At 39.2% G+C, this 25,490-nt stretch overlaps 1 protein-coding gene across 4 annotated transcripts in view; it reads left to right on the forward strand.

The window, feature by feature from the left end:
• Positions 1–25,490, forward strand: part of NUP133 (nucleoporin 133) — a 55,413-nt gene that overhangs the window by 670 nt on the left and 29,253 nt on the right. For 3 of the 4 annotated variants that reach the window (XM_007085999.3, XM_042960620.1, XM_042960621.1), the window contains exons 2-13: positions 1,889–2,007; positions 3,999–4,102; positions 5,443–5,550; positions 7,216–7,350; positions 7,977–8,147; positions 9,760–9,915; positions 10,215–10,285; positions 16,108–16,255; positions 17,479–17,626; positions 18,767–18,924; positions 22,474–22,565; positions 24,174–24,337. In XM_007085999.3, the coding sequence (XP_007086061.1) occupies positions 1,889–2,007; positions 3,999–4,102; positions 5,443–5,550; positions 7,216–7,350; positions 7,977–8,147; positions 9,760–9,915; positions 10,215–10,285; positions 16,108–16,255; positions 17,479–17,626; positions 18,767–18,924; positions 22,474–22,565; positions 24,174–24,337 (1,574 nt within the window). Of the gene's footprint in view, positions 1–762; positions 892–1,888; positions 2,008–3,998; positions 4,103–5,442; positions 5,551–7,215; positions 7,351–7,976; positions 8,148–9,759; positions 9,916–10,214; positions 10,286–16,107; positions 16,256–17,478; positions 17,627–18,766; positions 18,925–22,473; positions 22,566–24,173; positions 24,338–25,490 lie in introns of those variants that run through there. The other variant, XM_042960622.1, reaches the window with a different exon arrangement.

Raw genomic sequence — 25,490 nt, forward strand, 5'->3', positions numbered from 1 at the left:
CTAACATAGTTACTGCCATTAATATCTGCTGACTGATAATTACATGACTTTTAGCAAGAGAAGTTATCTTTGCAGCTAAATTAATAGGGGAAAGTCTTTCCTAGCAGGGAGATAAGAATAGTAGTTTTGTTCCCAAATAAAAGTGTGGCACATCAGTCCACGTCATTCCTTAAACCATACTCTGCATCCCGCTTTCATAATTAATCTAGAACTTTAGAAGGTAACATGTTTCTGAGTAGTTTCCTCCGAATTCATCTACGAAAAAAGAATTTTCCTTTGCAAGAAAAGTGTAATATTGGGTCTTGAGCTTATAGTTAAAATTTATCTATAGATGCTTGCAATACTTTAAAGGAGAAATGATTTTTAATTTTTTTAAGTTTATTTTACTTACTTTGAGAGAGAGTGTGCACAGGAGGGGCAGAGAGAGAGAGAATCCCAAGGCTCCACACTGTCATCTCGGAGCGCGATGTGGGGCTCAAACTCACCAACCGTGAGATCATGACCTGAGCAGAAAAGAGGATTTGGTTGTTTAACCCACTGAGCCACCCGGGTGCTCCAAGGAGACATGATTTTTAAAGAATTCACTGCATCTTTGACTTTTACATCTCGAAAGTGCTCTTCAAAGTGGTGATCTTGTCAGTGTTTTTTTTACTACCTTTGAGAAAAGTAAAGCTGTACTTTATTTAATGCGTTTTGTTTCAAATCTCTTTTTACCTTCCAGTGATCATTTAAAGAAAAATCTTTGTTGTAATACTCTCAAGAAACAAAGCTCACTTAATCCTCATGATAAGAGATGGAATAAATTTTATACTGGTAACTTTACATTATTTTTTGAATGTTGACAAGGTGAAAAGATCTAATTTCTACACTGTATCTGCTATTAAAGAACAGGTAACAGCAGATACTCATGACCCTATTTAATTTCTTAGTTATAGAAATCTGGTAGATTTCATGTAATCCTAGAGCTGATGAGGGCAAAATGGGTGAAGGGGAGTGAGAGGTACAGGCTTCCAGTTAGGAAATGGGTAAATAATGGTGATGAAAAGTACAGCCTAGGGAATATAGTCAACAGTACTGTAATAGGGTTGCGTGGTGACAGATGGTAACTGTCCTTGTGAGCATAGCATAGAGTTTCGAATCACCATGTTGTACATCTAAAACTAAAGTAACGTGTGTCAGTTATACTTCAATTAAAAAAAATTCTAGGGGCACCTGGGTGGCTCAGGTGGTTAAGCATCTGACTTCGGCTCAGGTCACGATCTCATGGTCTGTGAGTTCAAGCCCTGCGTCAGGCTCTGTGCTGACAGCTCGGAGCTTGGAGCCTGCTTTGGATTCTGTGTCTCCCTCTCTCTCCGCCCTCCCCCACTTGTGCTCTGTCTCTCTCTCTCTCTCTCTCTCTCTCAAAAATAAATAAACATTAAAAAAAAAATTCCAGAGCTGATGAGAGCTGAAAGATAATCTAATCCAATGTTTGTAAAACTTTTTGGCCACAGTGTAGGATAAATTCTAGTTTATATTCTATTTTATTTTTCAGAAATGTTAATTGAGACCCTCACAGTGACCCACAATTTGGAAAATGCTGATCTAGTCCAATCTTTGTATTACATAGCGAAGGATACAGTCATATAAAGAGTTTAAGTGAACGGAGCATGCATCTGATTACTAGAGCATAAGAGTCAGAAGCCAAATTTTCCTATATCCTGTCAGTCTTTTTTTAATGTAAAATATATTTACACAGTACACATGAGCCAGAGTTTTCTTTTACTGCTACAGCTCATTTTTTTTCTTGTTTATCAAAGATCTTTTCTTTATATGAAAATAGTACATAAAAGTAAGCATAACGGAAAATTTTAAATATGATGCAAGTTGTATGGTCTCTTTTCTTTAGAGGAACACCTACACGAATACTGCCACACCACTGTGTAACTGAGTCTATGAACTATGATGTGAAAACATTTGGATCTTCTCTCCCTGTTAAAGTAATGGAAGCCCTAACATTGGCTGAAGGTGAGTGTCATTTCCATTTGCCTATATTAGCAATTCAGAATGAAGCCTGTCCCTGGGTCCGAGATTGAAATTTGTGCTTTTTCTGGTATACCTTCACTTAAATGGGGTAGAAACAGGTAACATTTGGTTTTCCATGAATTGCAAAATGTAATAAATTTGAGAAGCAGAGTGAGTCCATTTTTAGCACAGATTACTTCTTCAGTGGTCGTAAACACTGCATATGCAAAACTCAGTCCAATTTCAAAATTTGATTGCGAGTGTCATGAGTATGGGTATAATAACCACTCTGTCATGTTATGAGTATGGGTATAATAACGTTATTGTAAGATCAAGTCTTACCTCCATTTCTGGATCCTTTGGAGTATCCCAGAGGCTATATGTACACATTTATGTTATCAGCGTAAAGTACCTTCAGGAGATTCTGTTGGCAGAGAATTAGAGTGGGAGTTTGGAAGATGCAGTCACGCAAGCGTCAGAAAGGCAACAGTAAGGATAAGGGGTTGGGTGACTGGCAGAACAAAGTTCACAGCATCCTCCATGATCTGCCCAAGTCATTTTTATTTATGATTCAATTCTAGATTTCTGTGATTTTTTTGGAACAGTGTTTTTCAAACTGTAGGTAGTGACTGAAATCAGTTTAGTGGTCATGGCCAGCACTTAAAAAAATTGAAAGCAAAGCATCAGAGTGCGTTTTATGTCATAATGTTACATAAGTTTTGTGTGTTTTACTTAAATTACATGTGAATGCATCATGATATAAAATATATTTCATATTGTGAATGATGGTCAAATAAGTTTAAAGTACTCCATTCTAGAAGGAATATTTCTCATCAACTTGAACTATGTATCTTGCCTGTGAGACCTTGGGAACCCAGGTACAGAGGTTTTCAGACAACTAAACTTCCACTGTAACCTCCATCATGTACTTTTCTTGTTTGAATTATATATAGCATGTATTATATTTTTCTTTAGTCCTCTAAAAATTTCAGCTCAAATAGTATTTAAACCTTTTAACATACTCCTGGTTCATGCCACCAGACTGTTAATAACAAATAGTACACAGCCTCAGAGGAGAGAGTCCCTCAAAATCAAGATGTGTAAACTTAAGGGTGTGTAAACTTGAAGAACTTTTCTGAATATGGAAACCTACCAAGTGCTGTGTGTTAAGTCAGGGACCCCACAGGTTTGCCAGTAGAGTCTTTGGAGCTGCTATATTGCTTTCAGGAAATGAAAATATTGAACAGATACTCTAATTCAGCAAAAGCCCACACTTAGCCTAGGCATGATTTAGTATTTTAGCTTGTAGATTATTGATGCCTTTTATTTTGCCCTTCTACCCTGCTTTAGGCAAAGAGCAGAGCTCAAATTAATTAAGTTTCCAGGGCTAACACACTTAACTGAGGTTTACCGCCAGTGCTTATGACAGCAATATACTAATTTAGTTTTGTCACTTACTATGGAATGCAACCCTTGATGTCTACGTATAATGAAGTGATTTATCAAACTTAAAGAAGGTATTTGAAAGTCATGTTCTTTTGAAGGAATAATTTTTTCTTGAAATTCTTTATATATTTAATGAGAGAGATTATTATTTGCATTGCTGTATCAAAATAAAATTATGAATGTTACTAAATATTGTAGAAAGTAAGATACTTGTTTATGGCCAATATTAAAAGATAGTAAACCTAAGGCCAAAATATAAAAGGCTAAAAGGCTAAAAGTGGTTATCAAAGTTAAATGGCTCTCTTGTTTTGGATATTAATAACTCTAACTCTTGAATTACTCAAGGGCATTTTTTTCATATGAATGAATCTTTTTTATCTGTGGTAATTACTTTTTTTTTTTTCTCAATAAAGAATGTATCCATAAAGAAGATCTTGGTATAAGGAATTTTAACAGTTTTACTTTTCTGTTTCTTTTTTTTTGTTGTTACAGTTTTTCTTACTCGTTCTTTGAGGTTAAATATGTAAGTTATGTACTTTTTTTTTTAGTTGATGATCAGCTGACTGTTCACATAGATGAAGGTGGATGGGCTTGTCTGGTCTGCAAAGAGAAACTCATTATTTGGAAGATTGCTCTGTCACCTATTACTAAGGTAATGGCTCTTGAGAAAGCTAGAAGGAGAAGAGGAAAGGATTACCAGTTGGCTCTTAATTTTTACTCTAAATTTTTAGAGTTGTTGGAGGACACAATCTGAATTTACTCATTAGATTTGCATTTTCGTAGTGGTATGAATTACAGAGCATACATTCACATTTTTATGTTGGGAAAAAAAGTTTCTCCCCTTTCATAATTTTAAATAGGATCCATGTTATTAAAATTTTTAGTGAGTGTTATGAATGCCATGCCAGTCTGCCTAATGAAGTTTAAGAATAAATACTGCCCACATTAGCTAATGAACTGAGCTTATTTCTTTTTTTAATTTTTTTCTTTTGAGAGAGAGAGTGAGGGAGAATCTTAAGCAGGCTCCATGCTGAGTGCAGAGCTCAATCCCACGTGATTGATGCTGGGCTCAATCCCATGAACCTGGTGTCATGATCTGCGCTGATATCAAGAGTCGGATGCTTAACTGACTGAGCCATCCAGGCGCCCCTGAGGTTATATATTTCTAAGATAGGACTATGATTCACTGAGTCTACTGAATGGTGTTTAATGGGAAAAAAATGATACCAATTTTAGCAATTGCTAGTTTAACTTTCAGTTGTCGGTTTCTCACATGGGATTATCATTTGCGTTTCTAGGAACTTATCCTCAGCAACCTATTTTCCTGTCTGTTCCAGATGAGGCATAGTCTCTTGCAACCACTCACTGGTCACTGTTACTGGGCCATCGTTCTGTTGGACCTGGGGATTCTTGCTTACTTAAACTCTTCATGTCTGCTGGCCTCTGTACTTCTGCCGAGAAGATAGTATTTGTAGTTAAGAGCATAGGTGAGGGAAAGTTCTGGGGGCCATGAAGAGTTAGCAGCAGGAGCCTGATATTTGGCTGAGGCTAAGAAATATTTTCTAGACACCTTGGTATAATTAATTGCTCTGTAGTCATGCTGATTTTAGATGTCAAATAAATCAAGACTAGACTGGGAAAATTCCATAGGAAGCCTACATACTTCTTTACGGGAAGTATGACTTCTCTTAAGTCTTGCAGACTTTTTTTAGTCTAGAAAGATACTGGGCTAGTTGATGTTCAGAGTCTGGTCTAGCTCTTAAGTTTTTCTGATTCTATATCTCTTAAAATATTTTGCTTTAAAATGACTGAAGGGCCTGATGAAAAGCTGATCAAAAAGATGTGAGAAAAAAGTACGTTTGTAGAATGATATTTCCAGCAATGACTCAGATTCTGAAATGTACAAGGAAGGGAAATCATGAAGTCGGGGTGCATATGCAAAGAATCGGATTTGATGTGAAAGATTTTTTTTTGTTTGGGTTTGTTCTTTAGTTATCTGTTTGCAAAGAGCTTCAGCTGCCACCAAGTGACTTCCACTGGAGTGCTGACTTGGTGGCTCTCTCTTATTCTGCTACCTCAGGTGAAGCACATTCTACTCAGGTAGGTGACTTAAATGCTTGATGTGTGTGTGTGTGTGTGTGTGTGTGTGTGTGTGTGTGTGTGTGTATTTTTTTTTTTTAATTTAAATAAGGGAAGTTGTAACATTGGAGGAATTATCCAATCAACATTATCCAAGTTGATTCAGAGACATAACTGTAAAGCTACAAGAATCAAGATACTAGTATTGGCAAAGAGGTAGACACCTAAGGGCAACTGAACAGAATAGAGAGTGCAGATACAGATCAACAAAGAGGTGTCCCTTTGGTCTTTAACAGAGCTGCAGTAGCAAGTCAGTGAAGTAAGGGTAGTCTTTGCGGCAAATGGTGCTGGGACCATTGGGCATCCTTATGCAAAAAACAAAACAAAAAAACACCTCATACCGTATACAGAGGTTAACTCAAAATGGATCGTAGGTCTAGATGTAAAATGTTTAGAAGAAAACAGGAGAAAATCATCATGACGTGGCGTTAGACAAAGAGTTTTGGGAAATCACCGAAAGCATGATTCATAAAAGAAAAAAATAGATAAGGCAGACTTCATCAAAATTAGAAACTTGGTGTCAGAGACACTGACAAGAAAATGAAGAGACAAGCTACAGACTGGGAGAGAATCTTTCCAAGTTATATATCCAACAGAGGACTTATATCTAGAATGTAAAACAAACTCTGAAAGCTTAATAAGAAAACAAACAACCCAATTTAAAAACAGGGGACAGGGCTTGAACAGACACTTTATCAAAGAGGATGTAAGGATGTCACAGAGATGTTCACATCATTAGTCATTAGAGAAATGTAAATCAAAACTAGAGTGAGATATCACAGTACTACGTATTACAGTGGCTGAAATACAAAGTACTTGAACTGGCAAGTGCTGACAAGGATGTAGAGCAACTGGAAATTGTGCATTGCTGGTGGGAATGCAAAGTGGTACAGCTACTTGACTTTCACTTTCTAGTAGTTAAAATACACTTGCTGTTTTGACCGAGCAATTCCGTTCTTGGCTGTTTACCTCAGAGAAATTAAAACTTACGTTTACACAAAAAACAGTACATGAATGTTACAGCATTCATATCACATTGTTTATGATAGCCAAAGGTGGAAACAACCCAAATGTCCTTTAGCGAGTGAATGAATAAACGAATGGTTTCATCCATAGAATGGAATAGTACTCAGCAGTAAAAAGGAATGAGCTCTTGATACAAGTGACAACCTGGATGTATCTCAGAGACATGCTGAGTGAGATCAACAGTGCTTAAAGGTTACATTCTGTATGGTTTCATTTGCTTGACATTCTCAGAAAGATGAAACTATGATGATGGAAATAGTGGTCGCCAGGGTTAGGATAGGGGAAAGGTCTGATCATAAAGGGATACATAGCACTAGGGAGTTTTGGATGTTAATGGAACTGTGCTGTATTCTTATTGTGGTGGTAGTTACGTGGATCTTTGCGTGTGTTAAAATTTACAGAACTGCACAGCAAAAGGAAAAGAAAGTCAATTTTATAATGTGATAATTTTTAAAATACAAAAAAAGAGGTGGTTTTTTTCCCCCTAATTTCTCTTAAATAATAAATTGCCCTGTTTTCTTTTTATCAGTGTCACCAGATTGCTAGTTTTAGGGTACTTCTTTTTACTGTGATTGCTGAGCGTTATGATCTTGTTTCAAGGCTGTTGCTGTCATGGTTGCCACCAGAGAAGGATCCATCCGCTATTGGCCAAGCCTTGCCAGTGAAGACATCTACACAGAGACCTTCGTGGATTTAGGAGGTGATAAGACTTACAGTTTCCTAACAGCAGTGCAGGTATACAATAGATATTCTTTTATATTTATTGGAAAGCTGTGATTTGACTTGGAAGTGAGATATGAACAACTAAAAATACAGGGTTTTGAATAGACCATACAGGCCAGAGAGGAATTCAGGAGCCAAGAGAAGAATGTAAGGGTCTAGGATTTGAACAGTTGGGCAAAGGAAAGCCCTTCTCCTAGGACTCTGAAATACCAGTATCCGGATAGTAGCCAGCGGTATTCATTTCTTTCAGAAATATTTTCTGATGGTGGCTTTGAAGCCCTTAGACGTTATGAAGTCTGGTTGGCTAAAATACACTCTGTAGGTCGACCAAAGAATAAAATGTGGTACTTGATTTGTTGAACCTGTAATGTGATGAACCTGTAATTTAAAAATCAGAATTCAGACACTCAATGAAAAAAACAGAATTGCAACTGAAGGTTTCCTATGTAGAATTAGTAGTATTATGTGAATGGATTCATAAGTAAATCATTTTAATAAAGTTTTCTTTTTTTATTCTTTTAAATCTGTTTTAAGGGAGATGCTAGATCATTTATCTCTGTATCAAAGCATTTTTTGTTAATGTTCTTCATCTTAGTTATAGAAGCTTACTTAACGAATTTCACAATATTTGTTCATAGGGAGAAAGTTTTATTTTGTCCTCATCGGGAAGCCAGCTGATTCGACTGATACCTGAAAGTTTAGGAAAGATTCATCAACATATCCTGCCTCAAGGACAAGGCATGCTTTCAGGAATTGGTCGGAAGGTTTCTTCTCTCTTGGGGATTTTATCTCCAAGTACTGATCTCATCGTAAGTTGATGAAATGACGTTGTTTTATGAGCCTGTTTCTTCATGAAATCATTAAGTTGGAAGTTTCCTATGAAGTTGATATTGCCTCCGTATGAACACTAGTGTATATGAAATAAAACCTTTGATCTTTTCAATGATGCATATTTATTGTGATCAAATGAGATGCCATACTAACCCTCTCACACTGTAACTGTAATATTCTTAAATAAATCATATGGATTCTTTTGAATCTTCGAATTAAAACTGTTTTGTAAAATTATATATGTGCTTAAGGACCAGTTTTGCTTTTTAGACTTAACCAAAAGTGTGTTCACTCCCATTACTGCAGCTGTTTGTGTGGATGACTCAAATCTGGGTCTGTTGGCTGGGCTTGTGCCTCAGGCTCTGGACTAGTGAAGGGAGGCGGATGGGAGCTCACATTTATGGAGCATGGTGGGTGCTCTGTAGTTGTTATCTCGAGTAACAATTACAATCACCTATGATGTAGAGAGCTTTCTCCCCAGTTTGCCAATGAGAATACGGCCTCAGGGATGTCATGTAAGCTGCCTGAGGTTATGGAACGACTCCGTGCCCAGGCACGTTAGAATGGAAAGCACATTTTCTTTCTACTGTGCTCTTCCCTTCTAATTTCAGGTTGCTCTCATCATCTGCTTTCTGGATGCTCTTTGAACCTAAAACCTGACCTGTCTGAAAACAAATGGACCATATTCCTTTTTCTCTCCCGTTTTCTACACCAAAAGTGTATATAAAACTTCTCTTTTGACCTGTTTATTTCTGTCCATGACCCTGTTTTTTCAGTGACCCAGGTATAAACCTTGATTGTGTGTGTGTGTGTCTCTGTCTCCTTCTTACTTACCAGATACTGTAGATTTGATTTCTGTCATGTCTCATTTTCATCCCTGTCTTTTGCTTCCATTGTTATGCCCTAATCTGTACTCTTGCTAAATTTCCCCTAAGCTCTTGGTGCCAGTTCCGTTCACTCACTGTCGGCCTCCTTACCCATTAGTGGCCAGAATCACGGTGACAAGAGAAACGGAGAAAATTAGGGCTTCAGCTCAAAACAGTCGTGTGCCCATCTTAAAAAAAAACACGTCTGTACTTCATAACCAAGTGTATACTTGAAAAGGCAAAATAATCTGCCTACATGTAACTAACTATACACATCCCTGCCACATTCACTTTCCTGTAACACAGCTCTTGAGTTCAAAAGCCATTGAGAATATCTCCCTTGCTTACTAGGTTTACAAACTCATATTCCCGACTCTCTGCCGTGTGTCCCTCATGTTTCATTTAAGCATTATTTCTACTTGTAACATTGAGCATTATTTCCAATGTGCTGGTTGCTCTTTGAAAGACCTTACAACTTTCCTAACTCCCAACTGTGCTCTTTGTGGGCTGTCTGCTTTCATATTTCTGCCTATGAAAATCTGACCTGGCTTTCAAGGTCCATTTGAGGATCACTCCTTTCTTTGAATCCTAAATGAAGAATTCTGCTAAGATTACTAATAGAATACTCACAAAATATATAAAATTTAGATTTCAGAAAAATAGTTCATTAACATTAGAACTAAAAAAAATCTATAAACTTAACCTTTTTCTTCTCTCCATACAGCTTTCAAGTGTCCTTTGGGATAGAGACAGAGCAAGTTTTTATAGCCTGACAAGTTCAAACATCAGTAAATGGGAATTAGATGATTCTTCAGAAAAACAAGCACATAGTTGGGATATAAACAGAGCTCTGAAGGAAAACATTACTGATGCTATTTGGGTAAGGAACAATAATATTCATTTCTGTAATTCACATTTATGGTTATATGAGAATGCTAGTTTCTCTCATTATTTAGATGACATTGCAATGCACTGTTTTTAGCCATCAGATAAACAGAGAGGGCGCATTCAATCTCTAGAAATAGTGGAACTCACTGATTTACCTAATAATTTTTAAAATGCATCCATTATTTTTATTTATTTAATAACTATTTGAACCGTTTAGTAGGTGCTGGGAATACAAAGTTGAAAAGAAATCCTTACACTCCAGGAGCTTACGTTATTGATGTTTTCACGTAGGGATCTGAGAGTAACTACGAAGCTATTAAAGAAGGGGTCAACGTTCGGTATTTGGATTTGAAGCAGAACTGGTAAGCAGTTAGTTTGTCTCATAAAGAATATAGATCGTTGTTTGGGAAAATAATGTTTATTATAAAATGATGAGCAGTCTTGCTATCTGTTCTTCTAATGCTAATCCTTTCATACTGTTATACCTCACTCAATGATTTTATGTTCTTTATCTAGAGATGCTGGTTCATTTGACAAATGTAGGCAGTTCTCAGCCTTCAGCTGTGTATTCTTATATTACTTGCCTGCCCTAGTTCAAGACTCATCTTTCCTGCTCTCATGGCTGGAGCTTCTCTTTCTTCGTGCTAAGAAATGCCCTCCCTGCTGCTGTGGGTGCTCCGTGCTGTCCTCCTTCTCTTCTCAGTGGAGATACCAAGCATATTTGTCCACATCTTTTGCTTTAGTAAGCCTGTGTTTGTGGCTGTATTGGAGAAAGGAAGGTGGGGTGAGGTTTTGTCTTGGCAATACACGTTAGAACTCAGAGTTTATAGTCCCAGTGAATTTCCTCTTAGAAACAAGGCTCTAAGTGGTACTTAAGATCCCAGGTTAGTCTGATAAAGTTAATATATCCTGTCTTACTTAGTTTTAATACCAAAGGTCATATGGAACTTAAAAATCATTCGTAACATGGCGTCCATGAGAAAGTTCGTAATCAGTGCCAATGTATGACTTGGAATCCTTCAAAACACAACTTACCAGAAGTTAAGGGCAGTTTTTATGTGTTTTAGGGTAATTTAATTTAGTAGAACAAATTCTTATTTCTTGGAAGGATATTATAGTTTTGCTGTATAGTTTTTTTCTCTCAGGCTCTTGAGAATGTCAGTAAGATCCTTTATAGTTTCTGAAAACCTTATATAAACTATCAAAGAGGTATAAACAATAGTATATACTGAATTCTCATGTATGGTTTAATTAAATATAGTTTATCTGTTTCCCTTTATCTTTACCAGACTTTCAGAGATTTAGAACTGCTGGTAGGACGCAACCCACGTGGGCATACGATGCAGACATTTTTCCACATACACTTTTCAGAATGGAGACGTGGGCTGAAAACAGAAAAGAGAAACGTACTTAGGAATTGCTGTACTGGGCCAAACCCCAAGCTCCTTTCCCCCATTTTTGTCATGCTAACAAGATGCTTGTGGGGTTTGTAAGACACGGCTCTTGTTCTCCTTCTGGACCCTCTAGTGATCCGTATGGAGTATCCGTGTCTGCATATGTTTCTTCATTTAAGAATAGTGTTTGTTGAGGCGCCTGGGTGGCTCAGTCGGTTAAGTGTCTGACTTCGGCTCAGGTCATGATCTCACGGTTTGTGAGTTCGAGCCCCCTGTCGGGCTCTGTGCTGACAGCTCAGAGCCTGGAGACTGCTTCGGATTCTGTGTCTCCCTCTCTCTGCTGCCCCCCCCCCCCCACTCACACTCTCTTTTTCTCTCTCAAAAATAAATAAAAACATCAAAAAAACTTAAAAAAAAAAAAAAAGAAAGAATAGTGTTTGCCTTCCCAGTGCTTATGGATGCTCCTTGATCTGTTGTTCGTTTTGGCCAGGTTTACAACCAAGGCTTATATTTTCAGTGAGCAGGCTTATAAGTTCTTTTACTAGATTATTACTGACAAAACTCAGATTCATTTTATTTTATTTTATTTTATTGTATTTTATTTTATTTTATATTTTTTAAGCTAATTTATTTTTGAGAGAGAGGCACAAGTCGGGGAGGGGCAGAGAGAGAGGGAGACACAGAATCTGAAACAGGCTTCAGGCTCTGAGCTGTCAGCACAGAGTCCGGTGCGGGGCTCGAACTCACAAACCATGAGATCATGACCTGAGCCGAAGTTGGACCCTTAACTGATTGAGCCACCTAGGCTCCCCTCAGATAATTTCATTCCATTCCATTCCATTCCATTCCATTCCATTCCATTCCATTCATTTTAATTTTTTTTTTTTTAATGTTTATCTTTGAGAGAGAGAGAGAGACAGAGTGCGAGTGGGAGAGTAGCAGAGAGAGGGAGACACAGAATCAAAGCAGGCTCCAGGCCCTGAGCTGTCAGCCCAGAGCCCAACGTGGGGCTCAAACTCATGAACCGAACCACAAGATCGTGATTTCAGCCAAAGTCGGACACTTAACTGACTGAGCCACCCAGGCGCCCCTCAGATAGCTTCATTCTAGATATGAAGTTGGGTTTTTTAAATCATAAATGTATTATGTATGTACTCACATAAAAATTTGTTAAATTTTTGCTGGTTTGCAAAATTTTCATTATCTATTGTTCTGTCATCTCTACTACCTAAAACAGCTTCATGGTTTTTAGAATGTGACAATGTTTTTCTAAAGATGTCAAACCTGGCCTAGCACCACTCTCTAAGGAGTTCTGTTAGATGTGTCTCCATGACTCGGCGCTCCTTATCACCCAGTGATGTAGTCTTTATTTTATTTCTATTTATTTATTTTTTAATGTTAATTTTTAGAGAGAAGGAGAGGTGGAGAGAGAGGGAGAGAGAGAATCTCAAGCAGGTTCCACACTGTCAGTGCAGAGCCCAACACGGGGCTCGAACTCACGAACTGTGAGATCATGACATGAGCAGAAACCAAGAGTTCGACACTTAACTGACTGAGCCACTGAGGCCCCCTGAGGCAGTCTTTAAAGTAACTTCAACGTAGAGTCTTATCATCGGTGTAACCAACTGTACCTCCGTCCTTGGTATTTTTAAGACTGCATTCTCCAGGAGCTCGCTCGGTTCCTTTTTTGTGTTGTGTTTTGGCAATACTTTTCATCTCTGTGACTTGTTTATTGTATAACTGAAAGTTTGTACTTCTCAGCCCGCTTTATTTCACCCATTCCCTCACCCCCCTCCCTTCTGGGGAGTCTTCTTTTGTTTTTGTTCATTTGTTTTGTTTTTAAGATTCCACATGTAAGTGAAATTGTATGGTATTTGTCTTTCTGTGTCTGACTTATTTCACTTAGCATAATACCCTCTAGTTCCATTCATGTTGTCACAGATGGCAGGATCTCATTCTTTTTTATGGCTGGGTAATATTCCGTCGTCTTTATCCATTCATTTGTTAATGGACACTGGGGTTGATTCCATATCTCAGCTGTTGTAAACAATGCTGAATTAAACATACGGGTGGGGCGCCTAGGTGGCTCAGTCAGTTAAGCATCTGACTTTGGCTTAGGTCGTGATCTCACGGTTCGTGGGTTCGAGCCCCACATCGGGCTCGCTGCTGTCAGCACAGAGCCCGCTTCAGATCCTTTGTCCTCCTTTCTCTCTGCCCCTCCCCTGCTTGCTCTCTCTCTCTCTCTGTCTGTCTCAAAATAAAATAAACATAGGGGTGCATATATCTTTTTGAATTAGGGTTTCGTTTTGTTTGGATAAATACCCAATAGTGGAATTATTGGATCATATAGTATTTCAATTTTTAATTTTTCAGGAAACTTCTATACTATTTTCCATAGTGGCTGCACCAGGTTTGCATTACCACCAACAGAGTATGAGGGCTCCTTTTTCTCCACATCCTCACCAACACTTGTTAATGCTTGTCTTTTTGATTTTAGCCATTCTAATAGGTGTAAGGTATTATCTCATTGTGGTTTTGATATGCATTTCCCTGATGATTACTAATGTTGAGCATCTTTTTATATGGCTGTTGGCCATCTGTGTGTCTTCTTTAGAAAAATGTCTATTCAGGGACACTTGGGTGGCTCAGTTGGTTAAGTATCCATCTTTGGCTCACGTCATGATCTCATGGTTCGTGGGTTCGAACCTGTGTTGGGCTCTGTGCTGAAAGCTTGGAGCCTAGAGCCTGCTTCGGATTCTGTGTCTCCCTCTCTGTCTGCCTCTCTCCCTCCCACACTGTGTCTTCCTCAAAAATAAATAATAAACATTAAAAAAAAATGTCTATTCAGGCCCTCTGCCCATTTTTAAATTGGGTTTTTGGGTTTTTTGGTGTTGAGTTGTATGTCTTCACATATTTTAGATACTGACCGTTTATCAGATACATTATTTGCAAAATTCCATTCAGTGAGTTGCCTTTTTTGTTTTGTTGATTGTTTCTTTTCTCATGCAAAAGCTTTTTATTTTGTTGTAGCCCCAATAACTTTATTTTGCTTTTGTTTCCCTTCCCTGAAGAGGCATACTCATAAATATGTTGCTAAAGCTGCTGCCCCAGAGATTACTGCCTGTGTTTTCTTTTAGGAGTTTTATGATTTCAGGTCTCACATTTAGGTCGTTAATCCATTAGTTCCTTTTTATGCGTAACATTCTTCCATGTCCTGTATTAGCTCTTCAGGTCATTGCCCGTATGTTACAAATTTGGACCGATATTTTTAAATTTCTTTCAAGAGTCCAAGTAGAAGTGATAAAGGTTCAGGAATTGGGTGAAGAAAACAGTGGAAAAGGAGTCAGAGCCACGTTAGGACTGCTTGGTTTGGTGTGGTGTGTCACTGAGTCCCTGGCTGCCACTTTCTTGGTTTTTTTGTTTGGTTCCCCACCCCCCATTTCTTGTTTTTAGTTGTCAGTAGAGGGCGCTTACCCCCCTGTTAATGTTTCTGAGACTTGAATGGAAGTGGCTAATAATTAACACTACTGAAAGTTCCGGAGGGGTTAAGGGTAGAGACCATTTAATTCTTTTTGAGGGCAACAATTTTGATAGACTTGAGAGGAACATAGAAGCTTTAAGAGAGAAAAAGGTTTGTCTTCACATGGAGATTTCTGTAACTGACTATTACAATTAAAAACAAAATGTTCTTCTGGACCAAAGTAAACTTCAAAGAACAGATTAGGCCAGGGTTTGGCAACCTTTTCTGTGAACGGCCCCAGACTGGCTGTTTCAGGCTTTGGGGGCCATTGTGGCCTTCACTGCAATTATTGTACTCAATCAGTGATAGCACAAAAGCATCCATGGACAGTATAGAAATAGGTGCATGTGGCTGTATTCCGGTAAAACTTCATTTATAAAAACTCACTTGGGCACAGTGCGGCTTGAGGGTTATGCTTTGCCAACCCCTGAATTTGATGATTTGATTTTTTTTTAAATTTTTTTGTAATGTTTATTTTTGAGAGAGGGAGAGAGAGAGAGACAGCGTAAGCCGGGGAGGGGCAGAAAGAGAGGGAGACACAGAATCCGAAGCAGGCTCCAGGCTCTGAGCGGTCAGCACAGAGCCCGACATGGGGCTCGAACTCAAAGACCGCAAGATCATGACCTGAGCTGAAGTCAGACGCTTAACTGACTGACCCACCCAGATGCCCCAATTTGATGTTTTTTTAAGTCAGATTTATTGAGCTTATTTTATATACAGTAAAATTCATCCATTTTAGTGTATAATTCAATGAGTTTTGACAAATGCACACTCATTTGGGATACAGTCAAGAAGAGGAATAGTTTCGTCACCCCAAAAATTCCTTCGTGCCCCTTCGTAATCAACCCCTCCTCTTCTTTCAGCCCCTGGCAACTATTGATGTGTTTTCAGTCCCTGGAGTTTTACCTTTTCAGAATGCCATATAAGTGGGATTATATAGTATCCGAGCCTTTTGAGACTGGCATAATGCATTTGACATTCATTCAGTAGTTTCTTCCTTTTTACTGCTGAGTAGTGGCACACTGTGTAGAATTACCAGGGCTCATCAGTGCAGCAGCTGAAGGATCTTGAGCTTCCAGTTTTAGGCAGTTACGAATAAAGCTACTCTACCTATTGGCACACAGGTTTTTGTGTGAACTTAAGTTTCTGTTTGTCTTGGGTAAATATCTAGGACTGGGATTGCTAGGTCATATGGTCAGTGTATATTTAACTATATGAGAAGACAAGCTGTTTTCCAAAGAGCTATAGATCTTTCTTTCTCATTGATTAGTGATGGGCTCCTGATTTTGGCAGCTGCATGGCACCCAGCGGACAATCCATGTCTCATCTATTACTCTCTGATAACAGTAGAAGATAATGGCCACCAAATGTCTGATGTAGTAACTGTAGAAGTCACTCAGTATAATCCACCTTTTCAGGTAAGATTTCTATCGTAAATTACAGATGACAGTAACATACTCATGAGTAACTCAACTCATACGAGTTGTTTGTCTTAACCATTGCAGGGTCAAATCTTTTTAGGAGATTGATCTGTGGGGCTTGGAAATATTTTTAAATAGCCAGTGTTTAGGCATTGCATTTTGTTTGCCATCTTAGGTTTGTTCCTTTGTGCAACCTTAGCTAAATGAGAGTGGAAGCAGCTGACAGGAAGCAGTTGTTTAATATTGTAAGTATTATTTAATAATGGTGTCTTAAATCAGGAGACTATAGATGCTGGAGAGGATGTGGAGAAACGGGAACCCTCTTGCCCTGTTGGTGGGAATGCAAATTGGTGCAGCCACTCTGGAAAACAGTGTGGAGGTTCCTCAGAAAATTAAAAATAGACCTACCCTATGACCCAGCAGTAGCACTGCTAGGATTTTACCCAAGGGATACAGGAGTACTGAGGCACAGGGGCACTTGTACCCCAATGTTTATAGCAGCACTCTCAACAATAGCCAAATTACGGAAAGCGCCTAAATGTCCATCAACTGATGAATGGATAAAGAAATTGTGGTTTATATGCACAATGGAGTACTACGTGGCAATGAGAAAGAATGAAATATGGCCCTTTGTAGCAACGTGGATGGAACTGGAGAGTGTGATGTTAAGTGAAATAAGCCATACAGAGAAGACAGATACCATATGGTTTCACTCTTATGTGGATCCTGAGAAACTTAACAGAAACCCATGGGGGAGGGGAAGGAAGAAAAAAAAAAAAAAAAAAAGAGGTTAGAGTGGGAGAGAGCCAAAGTATAAGAGACTCTTAAAAACTGAGAACAAACTGAGGGTTGATGGGGGGTGGGAGGGAGGGGAGGGTGGTTGATGGGTATTGAGGAGGGCACCTTTTGGGATGAGCACTGGGTGTTGTATGGAAACCAATTTGACAATAAATTTCATATATTGAAAAAAAAATAAGAAAATAAAAAAAAAAATAATGATGCTTTAACAGGGGTGGCTCTGGTGGTTGAGCATCCGACTTCGGCTCAGGTTCATGGGTTTGAGCCCCACGTCAGGCTCTGTGCTGACAGCTCAGGGCCTGGAGCCTGCTTCGGATTCTGTGTCTCCCTCTCTCTCTGCCCCTCCCCCGCTCATGCTGTCTCTCTCTCTCATTAATTTATATTATATTTAATTCTCATTAAATATAATCTTTAATTTCCAGTCTGAAGACTTGATTATGTGTCGGCTGATGGTCCCAAACTTTTCAAACCAGACTGCTTATCTGTATACTGAGAGTGCCGTCTATGTGTGCTCCACTGGAACTGGGAAGTTTTCTCTTCCTCGGGAGAAAATTGTCTTTAATACACAAGGTATAGTATCAGCTTTAGAAAGGATGATTAACGACTCATTAGTCATTCCTAGCAGTCTTTATTGTCTTTCCATAAGTGTTATTTTAAGCATGATACCTCCAGGTGTTATTGAGACATTCATTCTGTACGATACCAGTGGTAGCTGAAGTCCTAACCCTACGGAAAAACCAAAAGGGTAGTAAATTCCCAAATTGTTTTGGGCAAAAAATAGTAACATTTTCTCCAGAAGAAGCCAGGAAGGAAAGAACCAATGGTAAGAGAAGTAATTGCTTATTCCTAGTTATAATAACTTATCCTGAGTTGCTGTTCTTTAAGGAAGTTTGTCCAGATCTCTGGATAAGAAGAATCCCAGGTGCTGGACTCATGCGGGGGGACTGGAATGGGGGCGAGGGGAGCCAGGCAAGAGTGGAAAAAAAAAAAAACAGCCAAGTAGGTCTAATTAGAAATTTTAATCTAAAGAGATTGGACATAGTGCAAAATCCAAGTTGGGCAGTAAGATGGAACATAGATTTTCTAGTTTAAACACAAGAGCCTTGACTTTGGGTTGGGAGATTGTTATTAAGGCATTGAGCAAGCGTAGACTTTTTTTTCCCTCTCCTTTGGCTTACTTAGTAAGTAAAAATACAGGGCACCTAGGTGGCTCAGTCAGTTGAGCATCTGACTCTTGATATTGGCTCAGGTCATGATCTCTCAGTTGTGGGATCGAGCCCTACATCAGGCTCCACACTGGGTGTGGAGCCCGTCTGGGATTCTCTCTCTCCCTCTGCCCTTTCCCCCTGCTCATTCGCTCGCTCTCTCAAATGAAGTTTTTAAAAAGCTGAGTTCTGAGTAGGAATATTGTAAAGGAAAAAAATGTTTTTATTGTAGCAAAATTTTTTTTTTGCTTAAGGTGGTAGATTATATTTGTATTTTATTTTTTTAGAGAGAGAGTGTGTGTGCAGGGGAGGGGCAGAGGGAGAGTGAATCTCAAGCAGGCTCTGCGCTGTCAGGGCTCAATCCCACACCCCTGGGATCATGACCTGAGCTGAAAATAAGAGTCAGATACTCGACTGAGCCATCCAGGTGCCCCTAGAGTGGTAGATTTTAGAAAACATTTTTTTTGTTTCGTTACGTATTTTTGTATATTTTTCTTTCTTTTAGGAGATAGTATTTTAGGAGCTGGTTCCTGTGGTGGTCTTCCCATTCTTTTTTCTAGAAACAGTGGGTTGGTGTCTATTACATCAAGGGAAAATGCATCTATATTAGCAGAAGACCTTGAAGAATCCCTAGCATCTTCAGTTGCTGGACCCAGCAATGAGGTAATGCAGTTCTATAAGACTCTTTGGTTTTTATTAGAGTATTCCTTTTAAAAAAATTTTTTAATGTTTATTTTTGAGAGAGCGTGAGCAGGGAAGGGGCAGAGAGAGAGGGAGAGACAGAATCCGAAGCAGGCTCCAGGCTCTGAGCTGTCAGCACAGAGCCAGACGCGGGGCTCAAACTCATGAACCACGAGATCATGACCTGAGCCGAAGTCAGACGCTTAACCGACTGAGTCACCCAGGTGCCCCTGGGTATTTCCCACAAATGTTTTAGTTGAACAGCTTAAAAGAGTTGTGATGAAACATAATTCTTTTATCTCCCTCATCTCCTCTGTCCTCCTTTCCAGAAGCAACTCCCTTTAGGTCTTTGAGCCGTGTCTTCTGGTGTTTTTTTCCATATTTCTAAGTAACATCGTATGTTGCTATCTCTTAATTTACCGGTTTTAGACACCTCTTGATTTCCTATTACGGAAGATAAGGATTTAGGGTAACTTACACTCCTTCCTCTGCCTATATTGTCCCAGTATAAATTTTTTTCCTTTAATGACAATGTGAATATTTATGGTTCACTGAGTCAAGTAATGTACTGTTACATTTCCTTCGTTATTCAATTTTATGTGATTCTTGGAGTTTTTAATGGACTAATTTTGTATTTGCTTTCATTCTTTAGTATCTGGCCCATCTTCTAACAGCCTCCAGCAGCGGTTTAAGTGCCTTTCAGTACGGTTTTCCCCATAGTCAAATCTCTAGAAATTCTATGTCTATGATCACCTTGGAATTTTTCTTTTCATTGTCCACAGATCCCCACCAGGATCTGTCCCTGCACCACCCACACCGATTTGCTTTGTGTCCTCTCTGCTCTGTCATCTACCTTTCCTTCTGGTTTTTCCATCGCCATGCGTTGTAGTTGGAATCACAGATGTTTGGGTGGTTGTGCTTCCTGCTATTGTGGGATTATATTGAAAGGGAGAGTGGGATACAAATCATCAGTTTTTTTTCTGTCTTGAAACACGGAATACCCTGATCTGTAGATTTGTATCATTCTTTTACAGAAGACTAAATTAATATCGTGGGGCAATTTCCATTTGAATAGAATGTGAAATATATAGACTATTTCTGTAATTCGAAATTGGAATGACTTGGTAGTTTCAACGGGAAGTAACAATTTTTTTACTTTTATTCTTTTGTAGCCTTGTGGTTTTGTAATACTGCCTTATGTTCTGAAGCTATCTTAGAGCATTCTACTTCTTTAAAATTTTTCTAAATCCCTGTTTAAGCCTGAAATCAACCGTTATTGTTAGTAATATACATTGTGGTGAACTGTGTAAGAGCAAACCTATGAAAGGTTGTGTGGCTTATGATGAAACCCCCAGATAGTTTTACTCACAATATAGTCCCTGAGTTATATATATCTTTTAAAAAAAAAAAAATTGTATGAGTCGATTCATATTCTTTATTTTTATTTTTATTCCAGGATAGTTAACATAAAGTGTTACATTAGTTCCAGGTATACAATGTAGTGATTCAGTAATTCTATACATTACTCAGTGCTCCTTATGATAAATGTGCTCTTAATCCCCTTCACCTGTTTTACCTGTCCCCCCACTCACCTCTCCTCTGGTTACCACCAGTTTGAGTCTATTTTTCACTTTGTCTCTTTTTTTTCTTTGTTCGTTTGTTTTGTTTCCTCCACGTGAGTGAAATCATATGGTATTTGTTTTTCTCTGACTGACTTCATTTAGCATTATACTTCCTAGATCCATCCATGTTGTTATAAATTGCAAATATTCATTCATTTTTATGGCTGAGTAATATCCCAGTGTGTGTGTGTGTGTGTGTGTGTGTGTGTGTACATCTTCTTTATCCATTCATCTGTGGATGGACACTTGGGCTGCTCCCATAATTTGGCTCTTTTAAGTAATGCTGAACTAAACATAGGAGTTCATATACGTTTTTGAATTAGTGTTTTGTATTCTTTTGGTAAATATCCAGTAGTGTGATTGCTGGATTGAAGGGTAGATCTCCAAGTGTGCGTGTGAGTGGGAGAGGGGCAGCAGGAGAGGCAGATCTTCAGCAGGCTCCACACCCAGTGCAGAGCCAGACTCAGGGCTCCATCCCACGAACCGTGAGATCATGACTGAGCCGAAATTGAGAGTCAGACACTTAACTGAGCCAGCCAGGCACTCCAGGGTAGTTGTACTTTTAACTTTTTGAGGAATCTCCATACTATTTTGTACAGTGGCTGCACCAGTTTGCATCCCTACCAACAGGGCACGGGGGTCCCTTTTTTGTCCACATCCTTGCCAACACTTGTCGTTTCTTGTTTTTGATTTTAGCCATTCTGACAGGTGTGAGGTTATATCTCAGTGTGGTTTTGGTTAGTATTTCTCTGATGATGAGTGATGTTGAGCATCTTTTCATGCGTCTGTTGGCCATCTGTGTGTCTTTGAAGAAATGTCTGTTCATGTCTTCTGCTCATTTTTTAATTGAGTTGTTTGGTTTTGGATGTTATATCAGTTCTTTATATATTGTGAATAGTAACCCTTTGTCAGATACGTCATGTGCAAATGTCTTCCATTTAGTAGGTTGTCTTTTAGTTTTATTGTTTCATTTGTTGTGCAGAAGCTTTTTGAGTTAGTCCCAATAGTTTATTTTTGCTTTTGTTACCTTGGCCTCAGCGTACATATCTAGAGAAATGTGGATGTCAGAGAAATTACTGCCTGTGCTCTCTTCTAGGATTTTTATTGTTTCAGGTCTCACGTTTAGGTCCTTAATCAAATTTTGAGTTTCTTTTTGTGTTTAGTATAAGAAAGTAGTCCAGTTTCATTCTTTTGCACGTAGCTGTCCAGTTTTCCCATCACCATTTGTTAGAGAGGCTTTTTCCCATGCATATTCTTGCCTCCTTTGTCAAAGATAAATTGATCATATAATTGTGCATTTACTTCTGGGCTGTCTATTCTGTTCCATAGATCTGTGTGCCTGTTTTTGTGCCAGTACCATACTGTTTTGATTACTACAGCTTTGTAATTTTTTTTTAAATGTTTATTTTTGAGAGAGAGAGAGACAAAGTGTGAGCAGGGGAGGGGCAGAGAGAGAGGGGTGGGGGGGACACAGAATCTGAAGCAGGCTCCAGGCTCCAGGCTTCGAGCTGTCAGCACAGAGCCCGATGCAGGGCTCGAAGCCACGAACTGTGAGATCGTGGCCTGAGCTAAAGTCGGACACTCAACCGACTGAGCCACCCAGGCGCCCCTGATTACTACAGCTTTGTAGCATAACTTGATAACTAGGATTGTGATACTTCCAATTTTTTCTTTTCCAAGACTGCTTTGGTTATATATACCATTTTGATAAGGTTTTTGTTGACCATTTGGCCCATTTTATCTTGTTTCAATGTCTTAAGTATATAAACCACTGGTATAAAGTGTATGGTAAACAGTTTGTGCGTCTCTGTTGTTGCTGTCATAGGTGGGTCCAGTTTCTATTCTAAATTCCAGTAATTTAGAATATTCTGATACCTTCACCTCTAAATTACAGTTTTTTATTTGACAGAGTATGGTTTTTGAGGCTTCTACAAAGAATGAAACCATAGCCCAGGAAGATAAAACTAAAGTGTTAAAAGCTGCTTTTCTGCAATACTGCAGGTATGAAAAGTTTTTTAAATTATGGCTTAGTTGATGTCTGAGCACACATTTTACTGACGTGCGTTCCTTATTTGTTGACTGGTGAGCAAGTTGGAAGAATGCTGCCACCAAGGAGCGGATGTTTTTCTGAGCTTCGGTGCTTTACCAAACTTACCGTGCACTTGGTAGGCACAAGAGGCTTCCAGCTGATCTAGGAAAAAACGTGGTGTGACATACCCTCTCCGCTTAATGGATAACAACGTGCTGTTAAAAATGGTGATCGTGGGGGGCGCCTGGGTGGCTCAGTCGGTTGAGTGACTTCAGCTCAGGTCATGATCTCGCGGTTTGTGAGTTGGAGCCCCACGTCGGGCTCTGTTCTGACAGCTCAGAGCCTGGAGCGTGCTTTGGGTTCTGTGTCTCCCTCTCTCTCTGCCCCTCCCCTGCTCATGCTCTGTCTCTCTCACTCTCAAAACTAAATAAATATTTAGAAAAAAATTTTTTAAAAAATGGTGATCATGGAAGACCTCTTGCAAACGTTTTATGTATACTGTGAAGGCAAATAAGTTGCATACAGAGGTTTAGCGATGTTATAAAGAAGTGAGACTTGGCCTATTCATTGGGTTTTGTTCTGTACAAAATCACCCGAGAACTTACCAGCTTATTTAACATAGCTCATGATTCTGCAGCCTGGCTGTTCAGGGGTTGGGCTCATGTGGACTCGCTGTCTGTGATCAGCTGCCAGCCACCCAGGCTAGACTTGCCCACATTTTGGGGTCTCTGGCTGGTCATGTCTCTGCTCGTGTGCCCCCTCATCACCTAGCAGGCTCTCCCCTCTGGGTGTTCTCCTCCTCCCTGTGGCCTCAGTTCTTTCCTAAGATGCAGACATTCCTGCTCATGGGGGTGAGGTGTGCTCTCTTTGCCCCCGTGTGCCCTTCCTCATAGTCCCTCGGCCTCGCTGCTCTTCTTCCTTGGCTACAGGCCTCTGCTTATCCATGCCTTCCTCCGGGAGGTTTTCCCTGCCCCTTGGACGGTTTTGGTTTCCCTTCGGTGTGTTCTGTAGCGCTCCCCTTTCTTTGTCACGGGGTACGTGTGACTGCTTGTTTAACTCTCCGGCTCCTTGCGACACCGTATCCTCTGTGAAGCCTTGGAGTGTGTTCTCAGTGTCTTGTCTTTCTGCCTCCAGTCCCTGGTGTGTTGTAAGTACTCAACATATATTTGTTGAACTAATAAATGCATAATAGGTGTCTCTCTTTTATTTATGTTTTTAATGTTTGTTTAGAGAGAGAAAGAGAGAGCAAGCGGGGAGGAGGAGAGAGAGAGGGAGACAGAGAATCTCAAGCAGGCTCTGCACTGCCAGGGCAGAGCCAGACGTGGGGCTCAAACTCACGACCCACGAGGCCATGACCTGAGCCAAAATCAAGAGTCAGACATATAACCGACAGAGCCAGCCAGGCGCCCCTCGTGTCCCTTTTAAACAAATGTTGTTAACTTTTAATAATGTTGTTTTAATGTTTTAATAATGTTATTAACTTTGGGCTAAAATACGGGAGTTTCCCAATTAATGTTTATGTGGTGAATTTTGAAAATGTTTGCCTCCTTTAATACTTCTATGTTCCCATTTTATTTCAGAAAAGATCTGAGTCATGCTCAAATGATGGTTGATGAGCTCTTTTCCTCCCACTCTGACTTGGATTCCGACTGTGAACTAGACAGAGCTGTTACCCAAATCAGCGTGGACCTGGTGGATGACTACCCGGCCTCAGACCCACGATGGGCTGAGTCTGTCCCTGAGGGTGACAACTTCTTTTCATATTATGAGTGATCTGTTTTGAGAATATTCTGGTTCCTTTTTTAAGCATCTCTTGAAGCATGTCTTTTTTAGTTTTTAAAACAGTTATTAATTTATTATGTTTTAAAAGGTTGTAATTTACCTTATAGTAGATTTTGGAAAGGGCTCAGAACAGATCTGCCTAATAAAAACTGAAGGAATATCAGAGCAAATCTTGCTTGTTCTACCTGAAGCAGATTAGCCCTACTTAGCTTCCTCTCACATTTTATTTCTAAAAAATTGGTAGCATAGGTAAGCATTTGGCATCTGTGTGTGTGTGTGTGTATATGTGTATATATATATATGTATATATGTGTATATATATACACATGTATATGTATATTTTGTATCATATATATTTTTTACATATGTATATATTTTTTAAAGTTTATTCATTTATTTTGAAAGAGCGTGCGCAAGCAGGACGGGGCAGAGAGAGAATTCCGAGCAGGCTTCACTCTGTCAGTGCAGAGCCTGATGCGGGGCTCAGACTCACGAACTGCCAGATCGTGACCTGACTTGAAGTTGGACACTTAACTGACTGAGCCACGCAGGTGCCCCTTTGACACCTGCTTGTTAGCCCCCAAATTAAATGATAATTCTGGCACAATCACTGTATTTGCCTAATAGAAGGTATACATTTTCCTAAGAGCTGCATTGAGCAAATCTCAGTGTATAGAAGTGGGCGTGTCTTGACATTCGGCCCAGGATTTTCCTCCCTGCCCTGGGGGACTGTCCCTCTTAGACTTCTACTGCCGCGTCCCAGCAAACTGTCTCAAACCTCCATTTCTCTCCCTTATTTCTTACTTAGCAAGTTTGCTAAGCCTTATTAGAGGTTTAGGAAGGAAACGTCAGTGCTTACCTTTTTTCTTTGACTTTATTTTGATCTGTCGAGCTTAGAATGATATAAATGATTAAGCTATTGTTAGCTTAATGTTTTTGTGTTTTGAATAAATACACTATGAAATGTATCAAACTCCCAAAATTTCCCTCTAAATTTTTTAAATTCTTGGGTAATGTTATAAATAATTGCATTGAAAGGTTGGTGGTTTCCTTTTGTATAGATTTTTTTTGGTTTTATTTTGTATAGATTTTTTTGTATAGATTTTGTATAAGTT

Source organism: Panthera tigris, chromosome D2 (assembly GCF_018350195.1).
Source record: "Panthera tigris isolate Pti1 chromosome D2, P.tigris_Pti1_mat1.1, whole genome shotgun sequence".
Taxonomy (NCBI): Eukaryota; Metazoa; Chordata; class Mammalia; order Carnivora; family Felidae; genus Panthera; species Panthera tigris.